The sequence below is a fragment of the Chondrus crispus genome, genomic scaffold (genome assembly GCF_000350225.1).
Source record: "Chondrus crispus Stackhouse genomic scaffold, scaffold_310, whole genome shotgun sequence".
Classification (NCBI taxonomy): domain Eukaryota; phylum Rhodophyta; class Florideophyceae; order Gigartinales; family Gigartinaceae; genus Chondrus; species Chondrus crispus.
This window is the reverse complement of record NW_005179199.1, coordinates 1-9145: the sequence shown is the minus strand read 5'-3', so window position 1 is coordinate 9145 and position 9145 is coordinate 1. Positions and strand designations below refer to the sequence as shown.

The 9145-nt window shown below is 60.4% G+C and overlaps 2 protein-coding genes across 2 annotated transcripts; one reads left to right on the top strand and one right to left on the bottom strand.

Annotated features, from left to right (window-relative positions):
• The first annotated feature begins 3994 nt into the window (after positions 1-3994).
• Positions 3995-4456, top strand: CHC_T00005744001 (hypothetical protein). Its single transcript, XM_005717334.1, has one exon. It carries the CDS (start codon positions 3995-3997, stop codon positions 4454-4456), a length of 462 nt encoding a protein of 153 aa, XP_005717391.1.
• A 70-nt stretch (positions 4457-4526) lies between these two features.
• Positions 4527-6068, bottom strand: CHC_T00008328001 (TPR repeat-containing protein). Its single transcript, XM_005717333.1, has one exon. It carries the CDS (start codon positions 6066-6068, stop codon positions 4527-4529), a length of 1542 nt encoding a protein of 513 aa, XP_005717390.1.
• Positions 6069-9145: the final 3077 nt, after the last annotated feature.

Here is a 9145-nt window from a genome sequence, read left to right as displayed (position 1 = left end):
TGCGCGGGGGGCGGGGGAGACGGGAGACGGGGGAAGGGACGGTGGGAAGAAAAGATGGAAGAAGGGACGACGGTGATGATGTGTGATGACAGGACAGGGACGGGCGTCGGCGACTCTACCCCCGCCTACCCTTGTACTGTACTACAGTACAAGGGTACTGTATCCAATGGGTTGGCTCCCGGTACGCGCGTTGCGAGACGCGTACATAACGGAAAATAGCCGCGTTTGAAGTGTAATAAAGGCCGCCCTTTCGCACAGCAGACCGTTTTGAAGCATTTTGTGCTGTCCTCTACAGTACCTATAGTTGTTGGACAGTACTGAGAGTGATGGTCGGCTGCAGCAGATGGGAAGCAAGGCCGGATCTGGATGCAGAGGTGGCCCTAGTTGGCGGCTGTTCATTGGCATATATCCGTTTTTGACATGGGGGCGATTTATGATTGGCGGATTTATTGGCGTTATTTGGGATGGCGTGGTCCTGTGCCTTTTTCTCCAGACTGTATTCCGGATGATCGCACTTTTCGCTGTTTACGTAAAGTTTAGTCTTCAGTGCACAGCACTGGGATTCAGAAATCATCAGAATTTGGTTTCGCCGCAGCAACGCGGCTGGTCGGGGCAGAAAAAGAAGCAACGGTATCGTCGAGCAGAGATGGCGGTGGTTGGCATGTTTGGCAGACGGTGAGGTTTGTTGTTACAGCCTTTTATCCTCGATGACGTCTGCTGAAAGAACTGGGCGTGTCACCCTGCAAGTGCCGTGTTCTTTTTATCCGTACTGTACTGTACCCTCGATGACGTGCGCAGGCAGGAAGAATTGATCCATATCGACACGTCGCCACCTATGCGAGTCACATGCGACAGGCTGTAAGTAAATTTACACCCTGTTCGCGGCAATAATGATTGCCTCGCGATCTCATTCTTCACAATGAAGAATCATGGCGAGATTGAGTTTGTGATCCAAAGTCACGGTACAGTATCCATTCACCCTGAAAATTCAAATCCCTGCCTCTGTACACGTATAACAGCACCTAGTTCTTTGTGGTTCCATACAGAGACAAGTAAGTCACCCCCTTACGATAAGACGTAGCCAATAGGGCACAACTCACTTGCACAATAAAGTCACCGCCGGCCGCCCGACCCCCAGGGGATCGGGGGCATCGGTGTTCCTGGAATCACATTCTTGCCTGCCACAGGCCACTAAATTTTGGTGTTAAAATTTTGTTCAACCTCACAGACTGTACGCTTGTCAAACTCACAACAATACCAGAATAGCGCGATCCTTCAGTGCCTCCACGCCCGTGCACGAAGTACTGTAAGCTCGGGTACCGTGCAGTGCAAGGTGCACGGCTTGCACCTTCCATTCAAGAGAGTGGGCTGCTGTAAAGATTTACTCTTTGTCTAATACCAATTTGCATTAAGGTTGTCCGTGAAATAAGGCGGTGCTCTTTTTTCATTTGCCCACAAAATCGGACGTAAACCCGAGATTGAAAAATTCCGTCACCGGTTTTGCGGACGGACCTCCAGCAGGGTGCCTGCCCGCAACAAACGCAAGTCTGGTACAACGTTGTGCCGCCGGACGGATCACGTGCACCTGCGCGAATACTCGCTGAAGCGAATATTGTAGCTCGCCACAAGGATAGAAAGGTTCAGTCGAAAGGGCGATGTGTTTCGTCTTCTTGACAGCCTGAGGGGGGCCGTTTGGAGAGGACCGCTTTTTAGAAGCTTCTATTTGTCTATCTTTCGCGGTTGCTTCGTCAGCATCTGTGGAAGATCCTGTCGCGCTTTGATCCGTTGATAGACTCTGCGCAAATGAAGCGATAGGGGCGTCCATGACGCATATCGATACGACCCCTGTAGTCTGAAACTCGTTTGTGCTGATGAAAAGAACGGAAGACCCACTTCGTTTTCCTTCAAGACGGGTCGATCCGGCACTGCTGTGATCAGGCGGATGTGAAACTCGTGGAAAACTCACATGCCCCCAGATTCGGTATGATGTGAGTTTTGCCAACGCGTTTGTCTGAAAAATTTTCGTTAGAAAATATGACCAAACACGCTGCCATAGCACGCGTTTTCGTGACTTTACGGACAACGTTATTGAAAGATGTTTAGATGACTGCGACACAGCTAGCACGCAAACTGCTTGCCACTTGTATCCGCACCACCGTACAGTATTTCCGTCTCATTGCCAACTTGTATGAAATGTGAAGCATTCTGCGTTGCACATCTGTGTGAAGCCATATCAAAGCTTGGACCAAGTTGCACCTTGAAGGTAGCGGATCGGAAGAGTTTGCCGCAGTGTGTGCGGCTGTAGCGCCGCGACACACGTGCTGTGTACATGTGCAGGGAGAAACTCGTGTTTATATCCTTGTTGAATGACCCATCATTCAACGGGTACAGTATGTAAAGAGGGCATGCCCAGACGCAATTACAGTTATTGAGGGAGGCGGAATGGCGCTCCGACTTCCCGCAGACACACATTTATCCAGCAGCCTTCCTCTACTTGGCTCATTTTCACAGTATGAACACGCGGCGGCGCGGTGGGGCATACAGTTTCAGGCGAGCCGCAGCCAAGGCGCTCTCAGGCACCTCTCCGGCACCAACCAGCAATGCATCCGTCCGTATCTACAGTTAATTGTACGTGTAGCCGACCAACGGCAGGCACCGTCCCTGGCACGGTGCACCCACGGCCTCGCACGCCGCCCTGTCGCAACGCCGTGAAATTCCACATTTCTCCTTCATTCTTCCTCACCCCGGCACCTGCAACAGCCTCCCCACTCGTACGCAGCAGCCTTCCGGCGCCACGTGTCGACCGTGATTCAAAATCGCGCCCCTGGCCCCCCCCCTCCCCGCCCGGCCCGCCCCTGATTCTCCTGGGTCCGCTTTCTCTCGAGCTTTTTATATATATTCCATGTTTCGTAACCCGCGCGCCCTATCCTGCTCCTCCATCCCGTTCCCCTCCACGCACCATGGCCGCCACCTCCTCCCGCGGCTCGTTGGAGCGCCTCCGCGCGCCCGTGCTGCGCCGGCACCGGCGCGCGCTGCAGCCGTCGACGCGACCGCGCCCGCTGCCGCTGTCGCCGCTGCGCGACGAGGAGTGGCCGGCGGACGAGGCGATGCAGTCGTACCTGGTCGGCGCGAGTCCGGAGGTGATCCCGGCCAGCCCGGCGTCGGCGTCGGCGCCGCCGCCGTCCGCCTCGCCGCCGCGCAACTTTGGTCGCATCCGCTCCGCGCAGTCGCTCGCGTCCACGTCGACGCACACGTCGCCCGCGCCGCACGCGCGCCGCCTCGGCAGCCACCGCGTCGAGCGCGGGCGCGTGTCCTCCGTGTTCGCGAGGAGCAAGGGTTCGTTCAAGCGCAGTAACACGGAGATGGATCAGGAGGTGTTCTCCGGCGATGGAAACGAGATGGAGAATAGCTGCTACTCCCTGTCGGCTACGGTGGTCGAGGAAAGAGGGCGCGCTATGCTGGCGAAGACGGCACTGGAGGTCGGCAAGAGGGGCGAGACTTTTCAGGGGTACTGCCGGATGGCGTGGTTTGCGGGGATTCGGTGTACAAGGTTTCTAAGGCTGGTCAAGGGACGGCTGCAGTGCTATGATTCGAATATCCGGAAGCAGCTATGGGACGTGCCGGTGGAGGGGGCGCGGGTGCGGGTGCACGCCGGGCAGAAGAGGATGGTGCTGAGCAAGCTGAAGCGGGGGGTGGTGGTGGAGTTTTTCTTGTACGATGTGCAGAGCTGCCGGGAGTGGGGGGCCGCGTTGCTGAGGGCGTCATCGCGGACAAGCGAGGGGGTGATGGAGTACTGAGGTGGCGGGGGCTCGCGACTCGCGCCAGTGCGGAGAGGGAGAGTTTGTGTTGTGTAGGACGCTTTTTCCAAATGCCGCGCGAGTCTCGAAAGGATCGCGTCGTACCTCCTGAGCTTGCGGCCCGAACGGGGTTTGATGTGGGTGACGCGTTTTTTACTCTATTTTAGACCGTGTTGTGGTCGCTGCAGGATAGCTTTATGTTTAATATTGGATCAATTACAGTTGCCGCTCTTTTTTCCGGGTTTCTTGGGGCAAATCCGCAGAGTCGCCCGCCCCTTCTGCGGATCCCTTTCCGCGCACGCTCAATTGCAACGTGTAACTTCCCAATGTGTGCCATCTTACCAATCCGGAAACTCTACGTGTATGTCCACATACAGTACACTTCGAAGGGTGCTCTGTACCTGTATCATACAGGTACCCTTGTGTGTAAATCTCGGGCACATGCCTTTCCGACCCTTTCTTCTTGCCGGTCTCTGATCTCCCAGGTAATATTTCGTCTTTTCTCAAAGCTGCGGCTCAACTGTTCGTCGTGCCTTTGTTCTTCGATTGCAGCCAAGCGACTCGTCGCGATTTCGCAGACCCGCACCCCCACCCAGGCCAGCGGCACACTAGCCCACGGTCACAACTTTTCCTCCCGTTTCAACATGTCCCCGACATAGCACGCCGCCGAGACCACCGACGCGAATCTACACAACAATTCGACTTTACACAATGCCTTAGCCATCTACCTCAATTCGACCTCTTCTCCGCTACACATCTAAGCCTAGTCGCGAGCTCCGCGTCGCCCTGCTGCTCCTCGAACCCGGCCCACGCCCTTATCACACTTGCGGGCTTTCTCATCTGCTTACTGGTTCTCAAAAACAGCTCTCTCGCTCTGCCCACGCCGCCCTCTTCCGCGAAATGCTTCGCCTCGATCTCGGCCAATCCCCTCACGGACAGCACGTCACTAGGCGAAGCCTTAACACTTCTTCTCAGCAGCGACCTCGCCTCACCCACTTCACCCGCCTCTAGTTCTACTTGTGCCAGCGCGTGCAACGTCCGGTGGTCCCGCTCGTTCAGGTCTAGTGCGCGCCTGTACAAACGCCGCGCCTCTTCTGCTTCCCCCTCCTTCCGTTCTAAGCCCGCCCACGAGTGCAGCAGCCTCACCAGGTCCTGCGGCCGCTCCCGTTTTCTTATCGACCCTGCCCGGTAGAACGATCTCGCCTTGTCTACGTTGCCTAGGTCCGCCTCTAGCTTAGCCCACCCCAGAAACATCACCGCCGCCCTTGCGTCTTGTCCAATTCTCTCGCCGGCCTCTTCATACAGCCGTCTTGCCTCCGCCACGTTCCCCTCCCCCGCCTCCAGCTGCGCCCACGCCTGCCAGTTGGCTGAGTCATCAGGATCCGCCCGTGTGCCCCTTTCGAAAAGGCACCTTGCGGCATCCAAATTTCCCGCGCGCATCTCCAGCATGCCCCAGCCCTGCCAATTGGAAGAGAATGACGGGTCCGCCACCACGCCGCGTTCGAATAGCTCTCTGGCGCGACTCACATTTCCCTCGCGCTCCTCAAGACAGGCCCACGCCTGCCAGATCAGCTTATCCTTCGGGTCGGCCTCGGCGCCCCGCATGTACAGAAAGCGGGCCTTGTCGGGCATGCGTCCGTTTGCAGCCAGCTGAGCATATCCCGCATACAGCACGACGGCGCGAATCTTGGGCACATTCTTTACACCCGCCTCATACACCGCGCGCGCTCCGCGGAAGTTGCGGCGACGCGTCTCCAATTGCGCCCACTTGACATAGCTATACGGGTCAGTCGGGTCGGTGTCGACGGCCCGGCGGTACAGTTTAACCGCGGAGTCTGCGTTATTCGCGTCGGCCTCCAGGCTCGCCCAAGCGCAGAGCAAAACGGCGGAATCTGGGCATTGCTCCATGGCGGAGCGAAAGACGGCGCGTGCGGCGGCCTTCCCGTTAGCGGCCGTCACGCACGCGGCCCTGAAATGCCACAGGTACGGGTCGCGCGGGACGGTGGCGACGGCGCGTTGCAGAATGGCAGCGGCGGCGGCCGGGTCCGCGCGGCGCTCGGCCTTTGCCCAGTCGAGCCAGACGCGGGCGTCGTCGGGGCGCAGCGTGAGATGCTGGTCGAAGAGACGAGCGGCGGCGGCGACGTCGCCCGCGCGCAGCTCGAGGTGGGCGCGCTGCGCGAGCGACGGGGCGGCCGGGACGGCGGGAATCGACGGCAGCGGCGGCGAGAGCGGGACGTCCGGCGTCGAGGGGACAATGGGGGCGTGCGTCATGCGCACGCGCAGGGCCGCGCGGCGCGGGCGCAGCGAAGTGAGCGGCGGGCGGCAGTGAGGGCTGCAGGGGGCCACCGGGGCGGTGGGGAGGAAGGCGGGCGCCATGGTTGCGAGGGTGTGAGGCGGAGGGGGATGGGAGCGGGGGAAGGGGGGAGGGGGGCGGGGAAGGCATCGGAGGAGGAGGGTTCTGAAATGGTGCTTCCCGGGCGTTGTCGACGGGAGATTCTCCGAGCTGATGCTGGCGGGTTGGAACGGGGAGGAAGAAAGTGGCGGCGGCAGGGACGCGCGGCGCGCCCTGAGTGGCGCTTGAAGCCGCACGCTTTGGGTGATTGGCTAGAGGAGCGGGGCTTACAAAGCATACAGAAAGGGAGTGCGGAGAGGCGAATGTGGGGCGAATGTGGGACGTATGCGGGGCGCGTTGGAGCGGCGGGGGAGCGAATCCGGCGCGGGCCCTTCAGCCGTACGCGTGGCCACGTGTTTCGCGCGGCGGGGCGGTCGTGTGCGATGCCGGATAAGGGGCGGATGGGGCGGGGACATGCCCGGGATATTTCCACGCGTGTGGCGCGCGCGCGGCGCCTCGCGCGCGCGCAGCAGCTTCCAGCGCACCGCTTGCGAGGTCAAGCGCCACGCGCGCGCGCGCGCCGCGTCGGTTGACTGCGCCGCTTGCCGCGCCGGTCGGCTCGCGAGAGCCCAGCAGCGGGCGCGCAGCGCTACGGGACGCCCCGCAATGGCTGGCGGTTTGTCTCCGCGCGGGCCAGAGGTGGAATTGGTGCGGGGCGGGCGCGAATGGGTGGCGCAGCGGGGCGGCGGGGACATGCCCCCCCATTGCAAGCAACGGCGGATTGTGTTCTGTACTGTGCGAGCCGGGGGCGGGTGTTGTTTGCGAGGTGTTCGAGGCAGAGGACGGCGGTTGCGTTACGCATCTGTGCACAGCTGTTGTCGCTCCTGAGTAAGCGTCAAGTTTTGTTCGGTGCGCTTTTCCGCGACGCACTGTAGAGCGTCTTCGCTGTAGATGGAGCGCTTGCGCAAGTGGCGAATAGATGAAGAAGGACGGACCGCATTGCGCGTCAAACAAGCGCGCAAACAAGCGCCTGTTAAGACACACCCTGACATTGCATGCGCGTTGCATGCACGTTGCATCAGCATTGCAGAAGCATGCGCAGCGCCTTACCCTTTTCCACGCGTCAAACGTCAACGAGGGGGCTGATTCTTCGCCGGGGTGCCGTCCCCCACGTATCACGCGTGTCTCCCGCACCCCGCGCCAAGTGCCCTTTCCGCATTGGGCCTTCCCTTCCCCTTCTACTCCCGTCAATCCCCTCCGCCTCCCCCGCCCTGTCCGCAGCCGCCACCGCCGGACCGCGCCTCCCCACACGTGTGCAGCACAAGCAACCTCAAGTCTCCACGCCCGCCTCCAGCTTCGAGAACTGCGTCGCGTCACCCGCGCCGGGCACGCCGTGCGGCACGGCTGACGTGCTGCCCGGCGCTGCCCTTCGAAGGGTAAGCCCCGCCGTCCGACACCTCTCGAGCCGCGTCCGGGCGACCGCGTCCGCCAGCAAAACCTTCTGCGGCCAGCGCCCCGTCCGTCGCCCCCGCGCGTCCGGCCACCGCATCGCCCCCTCCCCGCGTACAACGCGGGCCTCCGGAAAGCGCGCAGCGCCTGCCGGCAGCCGACATGTCGCGCGCGGGGCGAACCCCCGCGTCTGTCGCAACCGGCCGTCCGCCGCGCTGAGCGCTGAGCGCTGAGCGCGCGCGCGCAGCGCCACGCGCGCTGCAAGAAGGCGCGGACGGGGGCGACGATGACGCGCGGCCCCGACGCGCGGCCGGGGCGCGGCGGGCGCGGCGGCGCCTTCCGGAAGATGGGCGGTACGTGCGCCCGCGCATCGGGGCAGCAGCATCGCGGTAGAGGGACCCGCGGGACGGAAGGTTGACGGATGACGTGGGCTGGCCCTTGCGGGGCATGCCGGCCGCAATCCGGAAATAGTGTGGCGGGAAATCGGGGGTTTGGCAGCGAGCGGACAGCAGAGTACACGTAGGCTTTTTTTTCTTGGGTTTTATTTTCTGGTTGCACGGTGCAGCTTGGACCTGCGCGGGTCGGCTGTAAGCGCGGTGGCCGGTTTGCTGGACTTGCGCGGTCAGTATTGTTACAAGACTGCAGACGACAGTATTGTTCCGTGCTCGATAATAAGGTTAGCTGAACGGTGCAACTGGATGTACAGTACCCGGTACCGTGCTTTAGTGCTGGTTATATGGAGCGAGCTACAGTATAGTAACGGCTTTCTACTGTTTCGTACAAAATGAGTGCTCATGCGAGCACATACCCAGTACGGTATAATAGTGGTACAGCATATACCACGACGGCAAGTCAATGATGCGACGTAACGTGCGAGGATGTACGATTGTGCTTTCATGCGATCGTTTCGTCGGCTGTACAACGTTACGCCGCGATATATGCGCAGTGATATGCGGTAGGCGGCACTTATTGCCTGCCGCAAGAGGTTGGCGATCTGCTAACTGTTGTACAAGAAGTCCTCTACTGCGCAGTAGATCGTGGTCTAACAATCCCAGGACAATACAGATACCGCACCAAAAATGGATTCGCGCCAGGGCAGTGATGGACCTGGGAGACGAAAGGTGAACCCCAGTGCAGTGCTGCCGGTAAAGGAAAGGGCCGATGCCACCCTGTCCTCCCCTCCTGTCCCCCCCTCCGTCCCAGCACACAGTCGGTGACCACTCGGTTTGCACAATCTCAGCAAATGCGGGGCCGCTTACGGTGCCAATACATTACCGGACCAATTCAGTTTCTACGACAAAGCGGTGTAAAACACAGTACCGTATCCAGCAGCCATCAGTATGCCGAATCCGGCACACGGCCAGCAACGCGACGAGCGGCACCGAGACACGCTGCCTCGCGGCTGCCGGGCCCCAACTCTGCGAAATCAACCTCGAATTGCTCCTGCGAGGCCCGCAATGTACTGTACGAGTGCCATACAGTGTAGTCTCGGCGCTCGACGCGCGTTGCCACTGCACCGCGTAAATTACATGGAGCCGTCGCGGGGCCACGAGAAAAAGACCGTCGA

What these genes read in the sequence shown, in the direction of transcription:
- CHC_T00005744001 (XM_005717334.1), top strand. Translation starts at nt 3,995, where the DNA reads ATGTTTAATATTGGATCAATTACAGTTGCCGCTCTTTTTTCCGGGTTT.
- CHC_T00008328001 (XM_005717333.1), bottom strand. Translation starts at nt 6,068, where the DNA reads ATGACGCACGCCCCCATTGTCCCCTCGACGCCGGACGTCCCGCTCTCG.